This window comes from Thamnophis elegans, chromosome Z (assembly GCF_009769535.1).
Source record: "Thamnophis elegans isolate rThaEle1 chromosome Z, rThaEle1.pri, whole genome shotgun sequence".
NCBI lineage: Eukaryota > Metazoa > Chordata > Lepidosauria > Squamata > Colubridae > Thamnophis > Thamnophis elegans.
In genome coordinates this window covers 132,085,753-132,104,333 of record NC_045558.1, presented here as the reverse complement: position 1 = coordinate 132,104,333, position 18,581 = coordinate 132,085,753, and the positions used below count along the sequence as shown (strand labels likewise).

The 18,581-nt window shown below is 38.4% G+C and overlaps 1 protein-coding gene across 1 annotated transcript; it reads right to left on the bottom strand.

Moving 5' to 3' along the window:
- Window positions 1-4,707: 4,707 nt before the first annotated feature.
- LOC116521833 (vomeronasal type-2 receptor 26-like) lies at window positions 4,708-18,343 on the bottom strand. Its single transcript, XM_032236483.1, has 6 exons — window positions 18,264-18,343; window positions 16,375-16,666; window positions 14,640-15,479; window positions 12,136-12,363; window positions 9,514-9,640; window positions 4,708-5,609 (listed from the first exon to the last, which is right to left on the bottom strand). Exons 1-6 carry the CDS (start codon window positions 18,341-18,343, stop codon window positions 4,708-4,710), a joined length of 2,469 nt encoding a protein of 822 aa, XP_032092374.1.
- Window positions 18,344-18,581: the final 238 nt, after the last annotated feature.

Genomic DNA, 18,581 nt, shown 5'->3' with positions numbered 1-18,581 from the left:
AGGAAAAACTGAGAAATTGCACCACCAATAATGAGTTCTCCCGCTTGATAATACTTATGAAGAATAATGCTTGGCTCGTTGCTCATGCACTTTGCAAAATGAATTTTGCAGACACTCTTAGGGAATAAAACTAAGATCAGCACACAAAGTATTACAATCACGAAGGATTTTGGAAAGCTGTTCTCCATCTTTCGCACAGCTGACACAATAGCCATAAATTTCAGGGTTATGTGTCAATTACAAGGCAAGTCATTACAGAGTAATACAGTGAGCCCAACCTTATTTCCACAGCTTGGAAAAAAATATATCTTATGCCTCTTGAAGCATCTGTTAATTTTCCTTAATAATATTTCCTATAGCTACGAATTACCCAGAGAATTGTGAAACAGAGAGAAATTGCAATTAGCTGGATAAGCACAAACCAAATAATTGCATATGCTTTTGATTACTATGCTGCTATTTAGACATTCTTTAACTTATGCCCACTGAGCATTAAGTAATGGTTGATGTTTTAATGTCTCTGCATATTTTTTGGCATGGTGTATCAGAATTCATTTGCCATTGCTTCCTTGGTAGCAGTGAGAGAGAGAGAGTTGACTGGGTCAAGGTCAACCCGTTGGCTTGGTATCTTTTTCCCCCCAAGTTTTTTATTTATTTATTTTTATTTTATACTTCTCATTGCATGGATGGTGTGATACCTGGGTATCATACATTTCAATACAAATAAACATAACAATATTATTCCTAATAATTACATTTCTTTTTCATTTTGTTAACACATAACTTTTACTATAGTCCTTCAGTTCTAAGCCTTCTCCTAGTTCTTCCATACCTTATAACATTTTAAAGTTTTTACTACCAACTCCTACCCTCAAAATGACACTATACAGCACTGCACACCAAGACACCTAGACACAAGAACAGTTTTCCCCCAAACACCATCACTCTGCTAAACAAATAATTCCCTGACCACTGTCAAACCATTCACTAAGGTTGCATTATTATTACTATTAGTCTTTTCATCGTTCCTATCACCCAGCTCCTCCTACTTATGACTGCAGGATTGTAACTTTGTGGCTTGTATCCTTACGATTTATATAGATATTGATTATTTCCTGACTGCTTATTTGTACCCAATGACTATCAGTAAGTGCTGTACCTTATGATTCTTGATGAATGTATTTTGTCTTTAAAAAAATATTTTTATTAAAATAGTTTGTTTGATATCCACGTTACATTTTGTCTGTTAATCTAAAGGAATCTGTACAGTTTTGGTACTCAAGAATCACAAGAGGTTTCTACTTTTAAACATTCAACTGAATGATAAATAGAAACAGTTCTCCTATTTCCATCTCTTTCTCTCTTTCCTGATTTGTTTGTATGTAATAGAGTGAGAACAGGAGAAAGAATATACATATATATGTAAGATTTGTGAGTTAATGTATTAGCATTTACCACTTATGCAATATTGTATACATCCTGCTAGGTCAAAGCACAGAATCAACTGTTTCTTGATGTCTGTCTTAGTTCAGCTTGAAGTCAACAGACATATATCACATTGAAATGCAGCACTTATTTCCTTGGAAGCAAGTTGTCAGTATATATTTCTGATTTTTGAATTTCACTTCAGTTCAGTGACTCAGGTTTACCAACATGTTGTAGCCTTGGTGTTTGTCATGAAGGAGATGTTCTGCCCCCCGCCCCCGCTCCGGCCTGCAAATCACCCAGACACAGGCTTGGCTGTTTGCCACTCTTTAATCACGGAGTCATTGACTCCTTTGGCTGAAGGCCCAGACAAGACTCACATGCAAGAATAGTTGGCAGCAACCCAAAATCCAACCTTCTGCCAACCTTCTGATCAACAAGCTCAGTGTCTTAGCCATTGAGCCACCACATTCCTAATCATTGCATGGAATTCCCCAATATATACTACATAAACATGACAAATGAATGAATGAATGAATGAATAAAGCATATTCCCAATAACCATATATATTATATGACATAGAGAAACAACACAGTCTAGTTCGGATGTGCAAATGTACATGGCAAGAAAAATTAATCTTGTGTTTACCAGATGGCAGAGGGAACAAAGCTGTTACAGAATTTGGTAGACCTGCTAGAAATGTTTCAAAATATTTGAAATATTAATAGAATATTTCAGAATATTAACAGAAACAGAATAGTGGATAGATAGATAGATAGATGGATGGATGGATGGATGGATGGATGGATGGATGGATGGATTGCCCTAATAGACCTGTCTCACTGGAAAAGCACTTGCTCACATTAGTGTTCTTGTTTGCATTTTAGAATAGAATAACAGAGTTGGAAGGGACCTTGCAGGCCTTCTAGTCCAACCACTGCAGTGGTGGGTTGCAGGCGGTATGCCACGGTATGGGCGTACTGGAGCACTGGGTACCATTCCAGTACGGTGCTCCAAAGGGCCCATCCACCTGCCTGAGCTCCTTACCTGTCCTTTAAGCCTTTGGCGCTTCTATACACATGCATGACACATACGGTGCCTGCGTGATGCTCTGCCGAGCAGCTGGAGTGTTGCGGAGGCTTGTGGAGGTGTTGCGGACAGGTATGATGCATGAGCATGCTGTGTGCATGTGCGCATGTGCCATAGGCATCCATGTGGGTAACACCGGGCCCGTTCCAACCATACAGGTTGGAATGGGATCTGGAACCCACCACTGAACCACTGCTTAGGCAGGAATCCTATACCATTTCAGATAAATGGCTATCCAACATCTTCTTCAAAACCTCCACTGTTGGAGCATTTACAACTTCTGGAGGAAAGTTGTTCCACTGATTAATTCTTCTAACTTTCAGGAAATTTCTCCTTAGTTCTAAGTTGCTTCTCTCCCTGATTAGTTTCCACTATTCTTCTTGTCATGCCTTCAGGTGTTTTGGAGAATAGCTTGACTTCCTCTTCTTTATGGCAGTCCCTGAGATATCGGAACACTGCTATCTTGTCACACCCAGTCCTTCTTTTCATAAAACTAGACGTACCCAGTTCCTACAACCGTTCTTTATATGTTTTAGCCTCCAGCCCCTTATAGAATAGAATAGAATAGAATAGAATGGAAGTATTTATTGGCCAAGTGTGATTGGACACACAAGGAATTTTTCTTTGGTGCATTTGCTCTCAGTATACATAAAAAACAAGATACATTCATCAAGAATCATAAGGTACAACACTTAATGATAGTCACAGGGTACAATTAAGCAATCAGGAAACAATCAATATAAATATAAATCATAAGGATAGAAGCAACAAAGTTATAGTCCTACATTCATACGTGGGAAGAGATGGGTTATAGGAATGATAAGACTAATAGTAATAGTTATGCAGCTTTAGTGAACAGTTTGCCAGTGATGAGGGAATTATTTGTTTAGCAGAGTGATGACGTTTGGGAAAAAACTGTCCTTGTGTCTAGTTGTCTTGCTGTGCAATGCTCTATAGCATCGTTTTGAGGGTGGGAGTTGAAACAATTTATGTCCAGGATGCAAGGGGTCTGTAAATATTTTCACGGCCCACTTTTTGACTCATGCAGTATCCCGGTCATCAATGGAAGGCATATCAATTGGTCGTTCTAATTGATCCTGTTGCTTGGGAGGGTGTGTGTAAACTGAACAAATCATGTCACCTGTTTTATTTGTATAATGGATTCCAAGACCATAAAATAACCTACAATTTGGCTGAATGTAATTTGCAAAACCAAACTTTCTGATCAGAGGATCATCCATCACCATAGGCTGAGGTATCACCAATATGCTGATGACACCCAGCTATCTTTACTCTATCCTGGGTGAAGTAAGTGATCCGCGCGCATGCACACCCACCCACCAATATAATAGGAATGGATTAATTCTAAAACATTGGAATATTTGATAATTTCAGTATTCATGTTTATTGAGATATATTTTATAGTCGAACACAACTGTAGTCGAATCATTATGATCATTATGATACAGATTCTTTGCATTTTGCTTGCTCTGCCCTCTTACAACTGAAATAAAAGTTGCAAGGATATAAAAGAGAAATATAATACCAGCATGTTTATCATGGCATAGAACCTCCTACAAAACCTACAAAAGTGTAACTGCATATGTACTACACGTTTCTATTCCTTTAGGTTCTATCAAACCTCTTAAAATGTTAACTTAATGAGTTTTGTAATTCTTACTTTCAGGGGGTATTTCAAACTATTTGGAAATTGATGAAGCCAACAGTCTAAAACTTTTGTCAAGCATAGTCAGCAAACCCAAATAATAATAAGAAACTAGATTGGACGTTAGACACACAACAACAGACACAGGATAGTAATTCCACCTAAAAGTTGGTCTGTTAAAGATATTGAAGAATTAAACTCTTGAAAACAAATGGGGGTGAACTGATAATTACCATATTTTTTTGGAGCATAAGACACTCCGGTGTTTAAGATGCACCTTAGTTTTTGGGGAGGATCGTAGCTGCTGCAACTCAGAATCTATATCCACATTCATAATTTCCTCATCTACCACTGCATCAACTAAAACAATAATTATATCACTTTATCTCTAACTGCTTCTATTAGGAAATAATTGGTGTGTCTTAAATAATTAATTTCTTTGAAGTAAGTCACACATTACTGTGTGATAGGCTTCATTGCAAGCTGTGTAGGGGCTGGGTGGGCTAAAACTTTCTAAAAATATTGGTCAATGTCCTCTTTTTATTAACTGCTCTCGTTTGTTAAGATCAGGTCTCACTATAATAATGTAACATTTGGGGAAAAAGACACAGGAGAGGAGTCCTGCACTGGAGGCCAAGATGGAGAAAATCTCCACAGCCACTGTGTATTTCCCTTTGGTGCTAATGTACGCAGGAACAAATGACAACCATACACTGCAGAAAACCAGCATGCTGAATGTGATGGATTTGGTTTCCTGGAAAGTGTCTGGTAACTTCCTAGATAGGAAAGCTGCAACAAAACTGACAATAGCCAGGAAGCCCATAAAAGACAAGACACTATAGAACATGACAGCTGACCCCTCATTGCATTCCACCACAATTTCAGCAATGAAGGAGTGCTTATCCAAGTCTGGGAAAGGGGGAGAAATTCCAAGCCACACAATGCAAAGAAGACTTTGAATAAAAGAACAACAAAGAACAATGGAAAGGGTTAGTTTTTTCCCAACCCAGGTCCTCATTCGGGATCCTGGTTTGGTGGCCATGAAAGCAAGAACCACAGTGATGGTTTTGGCCAGCATACAAGAAACAGCCACTGAGAATATGACCCCAAAAGCAGTCTGCCGAAGGAGACAAGTGATCTTCATGGGTCGACCGATAAAAAGCAGAGAACAAAGGAAGGAGAGGAGGAGGGAGAAGAGGAGGGTGTAGGAGAGGCTGCGGTTGTTGGCCTTAATGATGGGTGTATTGTGGTACTTCAGGAACACTCCTAGTACAAAAATTGTGATGAAAGAAAGGATAATGGATACTGTAACCAAACTGCTTCCTAATGTTTCTTCATAAGAGAGGTATGTCAATTCCTTGAGAAGGCAGAAATCCTGCTTATTGTTAGGATACTGATCATCGGGACATTGGAAGCATGTGTGCATATCTGTTAAAAGAAAAATTAGTATTATTTATTTTAGTAGTATTATTTATTTTTGTAATAATTATACTTATTACAAAAATAAGTAAACCAAGAGATGAGAGGCCACCAATCTGAGAATCAGGGTATAAAAACATATACTCGAAATTTATGTTAAGTGAAATAAGTTGCGTGAAGAAAGAGAATGGAGTGGTGTATAAATGTAAATCATAATGATAGTAATGGCACAGTCCCTTCATGTGCATGTCTGCTTGGATGAAACTAATTGATTAAGCTCCATTTTTAGGTAGCTCTATAGGTATGATCACAATTGGATGCTCAGTTTATGACAATAATTTATACCTTTTCAGATATGGTTATAAAGTGAAATTTCATCTGACCGCATTGCACAGTGACCACAATTCTATCCCTCCCTATTGCAATTGTTAATTGAGAATCTGTCAGAGTATATTCATGAACTGGAATAGGGCTTAGGAACAATGTCAGCCAATGGGAGCTGAAACACATGGGAGCCTGGGTGTGGCTTAGCTCTGTAGTTCCGAGTCTGTGCTAAAGCTGAAAACTAGTCTGCTGCTGGAACTGATATCAATCTCTATTCTCTACCACATTGGAAGAACCACTCTTGGTATTGTATATATGTTTCATGTGTTATGTGTATAAAGAGAAGTTAATGAATCCTGCTGCATCAGTTACCTGTTTGTGCTTTCTGGATTTTATTGCTGCAACAAACTCTGACAGAATCTTGGATCAATATCCATCCAAATCCAAGCTATTCCAAATTATTCACTCTGGGCCCTGAGCCAACGCTACCTGCCTATCCCCTCCCCACACATTTATGTCCTTTTGGCTACCTGCACCCTGCCTTGTAGCTGACAAGCCTCCACAAGCACCAGCATTCATTTACACTTGAGCCAGCAAGTGTCAGCTGCCTTCTTTCCCAATTCCCTGAAATGTCTATTCTCCTTTTTTAGCTCCCTTCACTCCTGGTTCCCCACACCAGCATTTCTCCTTTTACACCCCATCTCCCCAAGCTTGTGCATGGGACGCATATCAAATGGATATGTTCCAAAGCAAACTTTCCAAAGTAAGTGTGATATTTTTCTAAGGTGTTTCAGAGATCATGCAAGTTTATGATGAGATAGAGTCAAGGTCATGTGAAGTGTTAATATCACTTTACAATGCCTTGTAGGACAACACTTGGTATATTGCATCAAGGTTTGGTTGCAATGATATAAAAAGAGATTGAGTGCAGAGAAGAGCAAGACAGGATAAAACATAAGAAGAATGGTTGATAATGGTTAAATAAGTCTGACAACCAAAGATAAGCTAATTTTAATAACAATTCAAGGGCAACGAGATTATTTGAGAGATCTTTTAAGCAATAAAGTGCGGAGAGAAGTTTATAAAAACTTTATAAAGGAGCTGAAAAGAGAATTGACAGAAAAACTGGGGAGAGAGATAAAATTGTTTTGCCACTGGAAAGATACAGGTTGATAATGAAAGTTGATGATAAAAAGTTAGTTAATTTTTGGTGATTAATAAGTAGGAATTTCAGTATTTTGTAAATTGTTTTAGATTGTTATTAAATGTTTATTCGTTAACATATAATTAACTACATAAACAATAATGAAATGATAACCTCAATTAGTATAAGTAACTTGGTTATAAATTGTAAATTGGGACTTGGCGAAAAGACCTATAAATTTCATTAATAAATTTTTGTTTAGATCTTGCTATAAAAAGGTATAATTTCTTTTGGGCCTGATGAGAGGAGAGGTGATATAAATAGTAAATAATTTTTAGTTAACTACAATAATAACAAGGAAATTTTAATAAATAATGTTTAATGATATATATGTGTGTATTGTATTGGTAAAAGTAAATTGGATATAAGCTTTAAATTGTGAGTTGATAGGGAAAAAAGGGGGGGAATGCTTAAATATCTTATTAACTGATTTTGTTTCAGAATAGGTTATAAAGGTGTAATGTTATTGGAGTTTTATTGAAATTGCGAATGAATGCCAGTAGGTGGTTGTATCTTTAAATACAAATGATTTCAGATAAAAGCACATTTAAATAATTGCAGTTAAATGAGAATTGTGGTACAGTGATAGTAAAATGTATAAAGATTTTTGTTTTAAAATGTACAATTCAATATGAATGAAGTATATGTAATGATTGTGGAAGAAACGCACGAAATGTATTCGTAACCAATCGACATGCTTTCTACAAGATGTAATGAAGGATGATTCTTTTTTGTGTTTTTGTTTAATTAAAACAATAAAAAACTTTTTTTTAATAAAAGAAGAATTGTTGTGGAATTGGGTATGAGTAGTTTAAGGAAAAGAAGGATTAGGGTTAATACGACAGCAATGTTCCAAAATCTAAGGGGTTGCCGCAAAGAAGAGGGAGTCAACCAGATGTGGAATTCAGTCAGTCCTGACAGTTTCTAGAGAACTGGTAGTGGAAATTTTGAGTAGTTTGGAGAACCAGCAAATAGGCTGGCCCCACCCCTGCTGCCTCCCAGCCTCCCAGCTGATCTTCTTTTGTTGCCCTAAACAGGAGAATGGAGCTGGAAAGCATGCTAGTGGGGTGGGGAGGGAATGGGGATTTTGGAGTAAACTTCCTCCAGGAGTGGGGAGGGAATGGTGATTTTGCAGTATCCTTCCCCTGTCACACCCATCAAGCCACACCCACCAAGCCATGCCCACAGAACCAGTAGTAAAACATTTTTGAATCCCACCACTGGAGTCAACCTATTCTCCAAAACCCCTGAAGAAGCAATGAATCGAAACTAAGCAATGAGAGAATAGAAATAAGGATAAATTTCCTAATGGTTAGAAATAACTAGTTGGTGAAATGATTGACCTCCAGAACCTCTGGGTGCTCCAACACTGGAAGTTTTTAAGGGGAGATTGGACAGCTATTTGTCCTGCCTGAGCAGGCGGTTGGACTTGAAGTCCTCCAACAGAATAACAAAAAGCAATGGTGTTATTCTTTTTATGAAGATAGCATCTTTACAAAAGGCTGGGAGTGCCATGTGTTTGCCAGATAATCTGAGTCCAAAAAGCAAGACAGAAAAGGGAGCCAGGGGCTTCTGCTGTGGCATTGGTGGCTGGGTGGAAAAGCAGAAAGCTGGGTGCCAGTAACTGAGAAAGGAGGGGTATAGGAGAAAGATCAGTGTCGGGAAATGGAAAAAAAAAACAGCCATGAAACAAATGAATACTGGTTCTTGCTGGTGCATAAAAAATAGGGTACACAACAGTGATGGAATTCAATTTTTTTTACTATCGATTCTGTGGGTGTGGCTTTGTGGGTGTGGCATGGCTTTCTGGGCGTGGCTTTGTGGGCATGGCAGGGGAAGGATATTGTAAAATCTCCATTCCCTCCCAACTCCAGGGGAAGGATACTGTAAAATCTCAATTCCCTCCCAACTCCAGGGGAAGGATACTGTAAAATCTCCATTCTCACCCCACTCCAGGGGAAGGATACTGTAAAATCTCCATTGCCTCCCCACTCCAAGGGAAGGATACTGTAAAATCTCCATTCTCACCCCACTCCATGGGAAGGATACTGTAAAATCTCCATTCCCTCCCCACTCCAGGGGAAGGATATTGTAAAATCTCCATTCTCACCCCACTCCAGGGGAAGGTTACTGCAAAATCCCCATTTCCTCCCAATCAGCTGGGACTCGGGAGGCAGAGAATAGATGGAGGAAGGGTCACTCAGAATTGGTATTTACTCTCCAAACTATTTCAAATTTCCACTACCAGTTTTCCAGAACTGGTCAGAACCCGCTGATTATCACCTCTGGTACAAATGTGTGAAAAGTTATTCATGCTTGAGAAACTGAGTGCAATATCTAAATGATGGATGGAGGACATCTGGGCTCTTTCATAACATCTCTTACCTGTTTGATTTGTGATCTCTCCCCGTGGACATGGAACGCAATCATAGCAGCAAAATGGTTTGTCGTCTATTTTGGTCTTTCTGTAACCGGAAGGGCAGTTATCATTACACAGGGATACAGGTAATACCTGCCCATGTAGGAAATAAAGTATGTTAATATTTTTTTGGGAGAAATATTCAGAGAGTGATTGCAACATTTTGAGGTTGCGGTGCTGAACAACATCTTTGCAAACTTCCTGAAGGAGCTCAGAAACAAAAATAATTCAAGGTCCATCCTTCATAGATCAGGCCAAGAAGACGGTGGACTTCTTATTCCACACATCGACTGGATGTTTTAGCTGCTGCAGGTGGTGCTCTTGTTAGCTCCCCTAAATTGTGAACTTAACTTAGATGACTTAATGAATTATGAATTCTTAAGCTTTTTTTGTTGCCAGGTTTAGCTTCTGGATCCTGTGGCTCTGGTTCTGAACAAAATTGAAGCTAAGTGATCAAAACGGCCCCAGGTGAGAGACCTCTGACCAAAGCAAGTGAAATAATACATTTAGCCCTATTAAAACTATTGGTTGGTATCAGATTTTTTTTTAATATCAGGTATGTGAAAGAATACTAAAAAATGAACTATTTCTATTCATATTTTTTATCCCAATTTACTTTATCTTCCTTACATTTTTCGGCAATTTGGATCGCTTGTCATGGAAAGGAACAGCAGGATGTCTCTTTCTACAGATGAACTTCAGCAATACAGACATTAGAACAAGAGCAATATGTGCTCAGAATTGTTGACCCATTACTATTTTGGCAACATGTTGGTGGCAGCTAATTTTGCTGAATTTCTTTTTTTTTCACACAAGGACGGAATTTCTTCCCATAAGAAAATTCACCATTCAACAGAAATTTAGCAACTGTATCCACGGAATGCTGGCAATATTTGGAAAAGAATCTTGAAAGTAAGATTTACCAATATCCTTTTTGAGACCATTGCTAAGCTTTTAATGTAAGTTTCATAAAACTATACAAAGGGTGGAGGAAGGAAAAACAACAAAACTGTGTTTCACGTAATATTATCTTCCTTGAATTAACCAACATACACATCTGCAAGCACAGTGACTCTAGAACAGTGATGGTGAACTTTTTCAGCATCAAGTGACCAAACCAGAATGCATATGCATATCTAAAAGCTAGCTGATCTTTGAGGATGCTGAAGCATCGGAAAATGACCCAAAACAGCCTGATAATGCCCCCAAAATGGCCTGAAAACACTCTGAAAAATCCCCTGTTTGGGGGGCCATTTTCTGGCTGTTTTTTGGTCCTTTTTGGCATATTTTTGGGCTGGAACCCCCCCCTTCCAAAATAGTCCCAAAGCAGGGCATTTTTAGACTGTTTTCAGGCTGTTTTCAGATGATTTTGGGGGCTAAAAAGGTCTGAATATGGCCACGAAAACAGCCTGTTTTTTGGCTGTTTTCAAGCCATTTTTCAGCACTCTGATGCCCACGAAGACCAGCTGGCTGGAAACCAAAAGAGTAGCTGATGACAGCGCACATACCCATAGAGAGGGCTGTGCATGTCACCTCTGGCATGAGTGCCATAGGTTTGCCATCACGGCTCTAGAATAAGGAAATAGATATTATGACAACACAACAGAATCTCCTGATTTGTATTTGCATAGAATCCAGAAGTATTTGTGGTGATAGTCCCTGGCTACTAATGGCACACAAACTCTGGCAATCAAATCCTTACTTTTGTTTTAATTGTATGCTCTACTCACTTGATGAAAACAGAATAGGGCTCTGAAGCCAGTAACCACAGCTAAGACCATCCCCATAGTGTGAACAGTTTGTGTCCCTCTACAGAAATTATCAACCAAGTTACATATTGTTGCCCTGAAATGTTGAATCTATCACTAGAAAAACTCAACTTCCCCGACAACTCCTGTGATTGAACCAAAGTAAAGCAAAGTGGTGCTGGAGAAGTCCCTTGAACTGCTAGGCGATCAAACCGGTCAGTTTTAGAGGAGATCAACCCTGATTGCTCTTTAGCAATAGCAATAGCAATAGCAGTTAGACTTATATACCGCTTCATAGGGCTTTCAGCCCTCTCTAAGCGGTTTACAGAGTCAGCATATTGCCCCCAACAACAATCCGGGTTCTCATTTTACCCACCTTGGAAGGATGGAAGGCTGAGTCAACTCTTAGCTGGTGAGATTTGAACAGCCGAACTGCAGAACTGCAGTCAGCGGAAGTAGCCTGCAGTGCTTCATTTAACAACTGCGCCACCTTGGCTTTAGAAGGCCAGATCCTAAAGATGGAACTCAAATACTTTGTCCACCTAATGAGAAGGAAGGACTCACTGGAGAAGAGCCTAATGCTGGGAACGATTGAGGGCAAGAGAAGAATCAGACAACAGAGAATGAGGTGGCTGGATGGAGTCACTGAAGCAGTAGGCGTGAGCTTAAATAGACTCCAGAGGATGGTAGAGGACAGGGAGACCTGGAGGAATGTTGTCCATGGGGTCGTGATGGGTCAAACATGACTTCGCAACTAACAACAATAACAAAGATTTCCATGAACCTTTTTGGAATATTGGTCAAAGTAATCAATCAATGTGGACATGATATGGATGCTACCTGATTAAACCAAGTGGGCCAGACGATGTCATCCTCCCTAATGGTCAGCAGGTGATGTGAGAGTGGGTCTGGATCTATGGTTCCCACCTTAACTCTATGGAAGGATTGGTTTGGGAAAGTGACCCAGTTTATGACATCAAATCTTCCTACAAATTCTCCATTTTCATCAAAGGAAATTTTGTCCCCAGCACTGTTATTGAATGAAACTCCTCTCAGGAAATGGTGAAGCTAGACGACAAAGAGGAAAAAAATTGGAAAAGATATAAAAGCATGATGTGGAGGCTGATTGTAGATGCTTTGCAAAATGATGGCATTTGATGGAATTCATCATATTGGTGACAATATGCCATCAAATAATAAAAAAAAAACATTCTCAGCACAATTACAGAACTTTCAATGTGAGATTGCATCGTTGTCTAGAATATTAATGCTTCTTATTCTATAGTAAATAAATTAGTAAAGTTTTGCAGGTTTAATGTCTGAGCAGGTTTCTCACAGATTATAAAACATATTTATTTCTCAGAGAAGAAATATGAGAAATTTCTGCAAATCTAATGTTTCTCTTCATATATTGAAAACTTTCAAACCTTGAGAGGCATAAACAGATATTAGATTCATAGTTGTTGTTTTTAAGATGCCTTGAAAAAAAATCATAATTGTAGTAGTTTGAGGTCAAAATGAATCTGTTAAGATTTTCATCATCTTCCTCTTTTTTTCCAAAAGAATATAGCAGTATGAAAGTTTTTTTTTAAAAAAATAAAAAAATAAAAATGCATGAGAAAGTAATTTTATGCAACCTTATGTAGATATAGTGAGATGAATATGTCAGAATGTTTGAAAGCTATAACAACTAGTTTATATATAAATTAGAGTAAAGCTGTACATGCTACTGAACAAACAGCTGACAATAAAAAATGGATAATTCTAAAGTAAAAAATATCAAAATTAAAATTCAATTTAGACCTGTCGAGGATAATCTTATAAAACCTTTTGCTACAAAGCCCTCTTGAGCTAGAGAGATTTTTTTTTTCTGTTTAGAAATGAGCCATGATCCCAATAAATCTGGCAGACTCATTCAGTCATAAATTTCAAAAGACTTCTTTAAAAAAAATAAAAACGTTGAATAAGTGGACATAGTTTAACATTAGGATGGATTTCATCATCATCATCATCATCATCATCATCATCATCATCATCATCATCATCACCACCATCTTTTAATAACTCCATAATCCTTTGTGGGGTGAGCAGAGTATTTAATGGCCAGATGCCCTTCCTGTCACCAATGTGGAGTTTTCTTCAGCAGATATATTCTCATTGTGCCCAGAAAAAGAAAAATCTGCTTCTACGTAGGATCGAACTCACAGTCCCCCGATTCTGAGGTGAGAGTGCCACCTCTTGGCCACCACACCACTCCAATTAGGACAGATTTCATCCTCTGCACAAATGCTTATTGGTGGAAAATGGTACAAAACCATAAGCAAACAGAGAGCTGCCATGAATATTATCCATTCTGACAAAGATAATGGAGATAATCCAACATGGGGAAAGGTTCCATTGAACAAATAAAGGGAAATAATTCACATCCGATTTGGAATAGATTTTTTTTATGGAAATGGCATCACGCTGCATGAGAATGCGAACCTTGCAACAGTAGTAGAAATGAAAACAAAATTGCTAGCAAAAATGCCCAGAACATACAATATGGGGCAGGAGGACCAAGGAGAAAAGTAACCGAGAACTAAGGAGAATTTTCCTAACGATGAGAGCAATTAACCAATGGGATGGTTTGCCTTCAGATGTTGAGGGTGTTCCATCACTGGAGGCTTTTAAATAGAGACTAGGTAGCCACTTGCCCGGAATGGTATAGGATCTCCTGCTTGAGCAGGGGTGAACTACAAGATCTCAAAGATCCCTTCCAACTTTATTATTCTATGTATATGCAATGCAGTATGAAGCAGCTCATCTCAACCTTTTTCTCTGCTCTATGCTTGAATCACAGATGTTGATATAAGCATCCAATTTGAAGATAACATTGATTCTTCTTCATGATAATAAGATTTGTGATCCCAAGCATGTCACCAGGATCAATTGAATAAAATAAACTGATAATATTACTCTTCCATCAATAGTGAAAAAGTGAAATAGAATAGGATAACAGAGTTGGAGGTCTTCTAGTCCAACCCCCTGCTTAGGCAGGAAACCCTACACCACTTCATATAAATGGCTATCCAACATCTTCTTAAAAACCTCCAGTGTTGGAGCATTTACAACTTTTGGAGGCAAATTGTTCCACTGATTAATTGTTCTAACTGTCAGAAAATTTCTCCTTAGTTCTAGATTCCTTCTCTCCTTGGTTAATTTCCACCCATTGCTTCTTGTTCTACCCTCAGGTCCCTTGGAGAATACTTTGACTCCCTCTTTTTTGTGGCAGCCCCTGAGATATTGGAACACTGCTCTGTCTCTCTACAAACATCCTGCACTTCTCTGATAAGGAGACTTACCTTCCATGACTGTTGTTTAAGGGTTTTCCAAGATCTTTGCCTGTTTATAGATGAGTACAGGGCTTGTAAAGCATGCGCAACAGCATAGACGGCATTGTAGACACAGTAACTGTGGGCAGTCATCCTTGTTTCAAAAACAGCCATGGGAAGAGTCTCCAGCTTCTCCGCTCCAGTGCAGATATTCTGTTCCACGGACTCATTAGGAAAGTTTGGAATCAGGCAATTGAAAAGCTGTTGCCAGATCTCTTTTAAGAAACCATCTGCTTTGTGCAAAAAAGGATTCCTCATCCGAACAAATTCCTGAAATCCGGACACTTCCTTGGATTGGATTGCCAGGGATATGGCGCCATGGAGGAAATCTGTGCTCCAGTGTCTTTGAAACAAGACAGATGAAAAGTCCACATCTGCTGTCATGATCCATACTTTGGCTTTTTTGTCTGCCTTATCATAAAATTCTGAAAATTCAAGTAAAGCCCATAAAGATGTTATCCCATGAAATTCTCCATGAAAAATCACTGCATTAGCTCTGCTGCTCCAGGCAAAGTTTAATTTAGCACGGGCTGCTTCCATAAGCGCATCCATATTACCCAACAGCCCCCCAGGTAAAGTGTCAATGAAGCTGAAACAGATGCCATGCTGTGAAAGGAAAGGTAATATCTTCCGGAGCAATAATTCTGTCTGACGGCCCATGTCAATATAAAATACGCCCATCCATATCCACTTGAAATGAAGTAACAGCTGGAGAATCCCATAATATTGATAATCTGCGTTGGGAAGCATCCAATGGAAGGACATTGCTTTATTCTGTGTATTCATCTCTGGGGCAGAAGAGTAGGCAAGCTAAGAGAAGGTAGCAAAAAATGAAGAGAAGGAGAAAAACAGAATAGGAGAAGCGTTGGTCTTAGAAGGAATTAGTTATTTAGATATTTTTTTGTTTGTGATTTCAGCAAAACTCTCATTAGGTTGTGATTTCTAAAATTATACTGCCTTCCTGTGACTGAAACCATATGGTCTGATACTAATGGGAATTTTTTCCTTTTGTGACCTGTTAAATGGAAGTCTCCCAATATTAAAAAAAAATAGTAAAATAGGTAATTAAAGCAAGTATTAAGGCAAAATATAAGGTAAAGGTTCCCTTCGCACATATGTGCTAGTTGTTCCCAACTCTAGGGGGCAATGCTCATCTCTGTTTCTAAGCCGAAGAGCCAGTGCTGTCTGAAGATGTGTGTGTCTTAATCATGTGGCCGGCATGACTAAATGCTGAAGCCACACGAAACTCTGTTACCTTCCCACCCAAGGTGGTTCCTATTTTTCTACTTGCATTTTTATGTGCTTTCGAATTGCTGGATTGGCAGAAGCTTGGACAAGTAACGGGAGCTCACTCTGTTACACGACACTAGGGATTTGAAGCGCCAAACTGCTGACCTTTCTGATTGACAAGGTCAGCATATTAGCCACTGAGCCACTGCATCCCTCAAGGCAAAATATACTTGAATGGAAATACTGAATGTAATCTGAATTTCAGAAATAAATATTTCCATATTTTGGCTTATTTCAGATACTTCCCTGACCGAGTTCAATTTTTTGTTTATCCTTTTTATTCTGCCTTAATTATAATTCAAATTAGTAGCCAAATCTACATTCTGGAACCCAACATCTTATGTTTGGTATTCAACAAGCAAGGGAATTGTTATCGATTTCTTCCATTTTTCTTTATTCCCTGAACAAAAAGTACCTGTGCAATCTTGTAGGGACTCAGAATGGCTGCTATGTAGAAGAAATCATTTGAGTTAGGACCTCCAATGACTGCTACGAGATTGTTCTGGAAATCACATTTATAGTTTGGGATGAATCTGTCTGGTGTGGAGAGGATTTTCATCATCGCCTCATATGTCAGTTTTGGATTAAAATAGTTATTATAGATGTTGAAGCCAAGAGTGACATTGCTCAAGATCTGGGGATTTCCATTAATCTCCTTCACAGCAAATACCAGAGCCAAGACGTGTTGATAGGTCTGAGTTAATAATCTGCAATACAAGTGAACAATAATAAATACCTTCAATGCATACGTATGCTTACAGAGAGACCAAGTTGCAGTTTTAATAACTCTGAACTTGATCACAATCTGAATGAATAACAAATATATTGGAAATCTCTCCATATTTACTACCATTAATTTGAATGGTAACAGCTAAATATTAAAAAACAAATCAAGAATCTGATTCTACAAGATTTGTCTTATAATTTTTTTCTGCAAATCCATGGTGGATTGAATGCTTGCCATTTTAAATTTTGGTTCATATGCAACATACTTCCCCCCACCCCAAAATAATGTAATGTGAAGACAGCTGTCCTTTCTCTGAAAATATCAGTATCTCCAAGAATGAGGTTCTACGGATGACAAAGTCTTCTAAGTTCCTAAACTAAAAATGATTTTTTTTTTCAGAAATAGGAAGAAATGCTTACTTAGATTATAGATGTTTTCTTTTATCAGGTTATTGATAGAAATATCATCTGTTTGCCTATCTATCTATCTATCTATCTATCTATCTATCTATCTATCTATCTATCTATCTCTATCTATCTACCTACGTACCTACCTACCTACCTACCTACCTACCTACCTACCTACCTATCTATCTATCTATCTATCTATCTATCTATCTATCTATCTATCTATCATCTATCTATCTATCTATCATCTATCTCTCATCTATCTATCTATTCAAATAATTTAACAACTGGTTCTCTGCCCTAATTATTTCTTCCAACAACCAGTTCACCAAACTGCTCAGAAAGTTAACAACTGGTTCTCTCGAACTGGTGCAAACTGGCTGAATCCCACCACTGGTTTTGTACTTTTGGACTTTCAACATTCTTTTGATGTAGCTAGTAACAATGTAGAATTAGTTCACCTAGTTGCTTTTTTCTCTCTGGTTTTTGGAGGGTTGATAACATTTGGTATCTGCCTGTCTGCCTCTCTGCCTGCCTGCCTGCCTGCCTGCCTGCCAGCCGTCTGTCTGTCTGTCTGTCTGTCTGTCTAATCTATCTATCTATCTATCTATCTATCTATCTATCTATCTATCTATCTATCTATCTATCATCTATCTATCTATCTATCTATCTATCTATCTATCTATCTATCTATCTATCATCTCTCTCTCTCTCTTCCATCCAAAATCCACCCCATCTCCCTCCCCAAAATAAACAAACTCTACAATCACCACTTCTATTATTAGCAGGATAGAGATAAAACAGATGTGTAAAGCATCCAACTTCTTACATAAAAAAAGCAGAGAGGTCTTCAAAAGGATGTCTTGTGAATGTGACATCCTCCGAAACTACAAAGCTGTGAGAAATTATACCACCAAGTATGGAATCTCCTGGTTCGTGGTATATATGAACAAATGGACTGGAATCACCCAGGGTGCCTTCTGAAAAAGAAACTTTGCAAATGCTCCTAGGAAACACCCCTAACACCAATATTCCAACTATAAGATATCCAAATCTTCCTGCAGAAAATCTATTCACTTCGCCCATGACTGGTGAAATATTCTCCAATATGACAGTCAGGATTTAGCTGGAGAGCTAAACAAGCTGAGAATAAACCAGCTTTTGAGCTACAAGTCCTCCGTATTCAAAGTTTCAGAGACCAAAGGGAATGTCTCCTTTATGTTTAAAGCGGTGTCCACATCCTGTTGCATTTTACAGGGAGTTGCCAAATGAAAAGGAGAAGTCAGTCAAGATTATAAGGACAGGGCAGATGATTACCTCACCAGAGTTCTTCCTGATTCAACAGTGAGAAAATATTTCTTCCCTCTGGTGTTGGACAGCCATTTTTCAGCTTATTCCCCTGGTGCAATTGGTCCATAGTACACAATAACTATTCCAAATGATGCCAGGGGAAAATAGTGATCCCAACAGATGAATAACTGTTGAAGA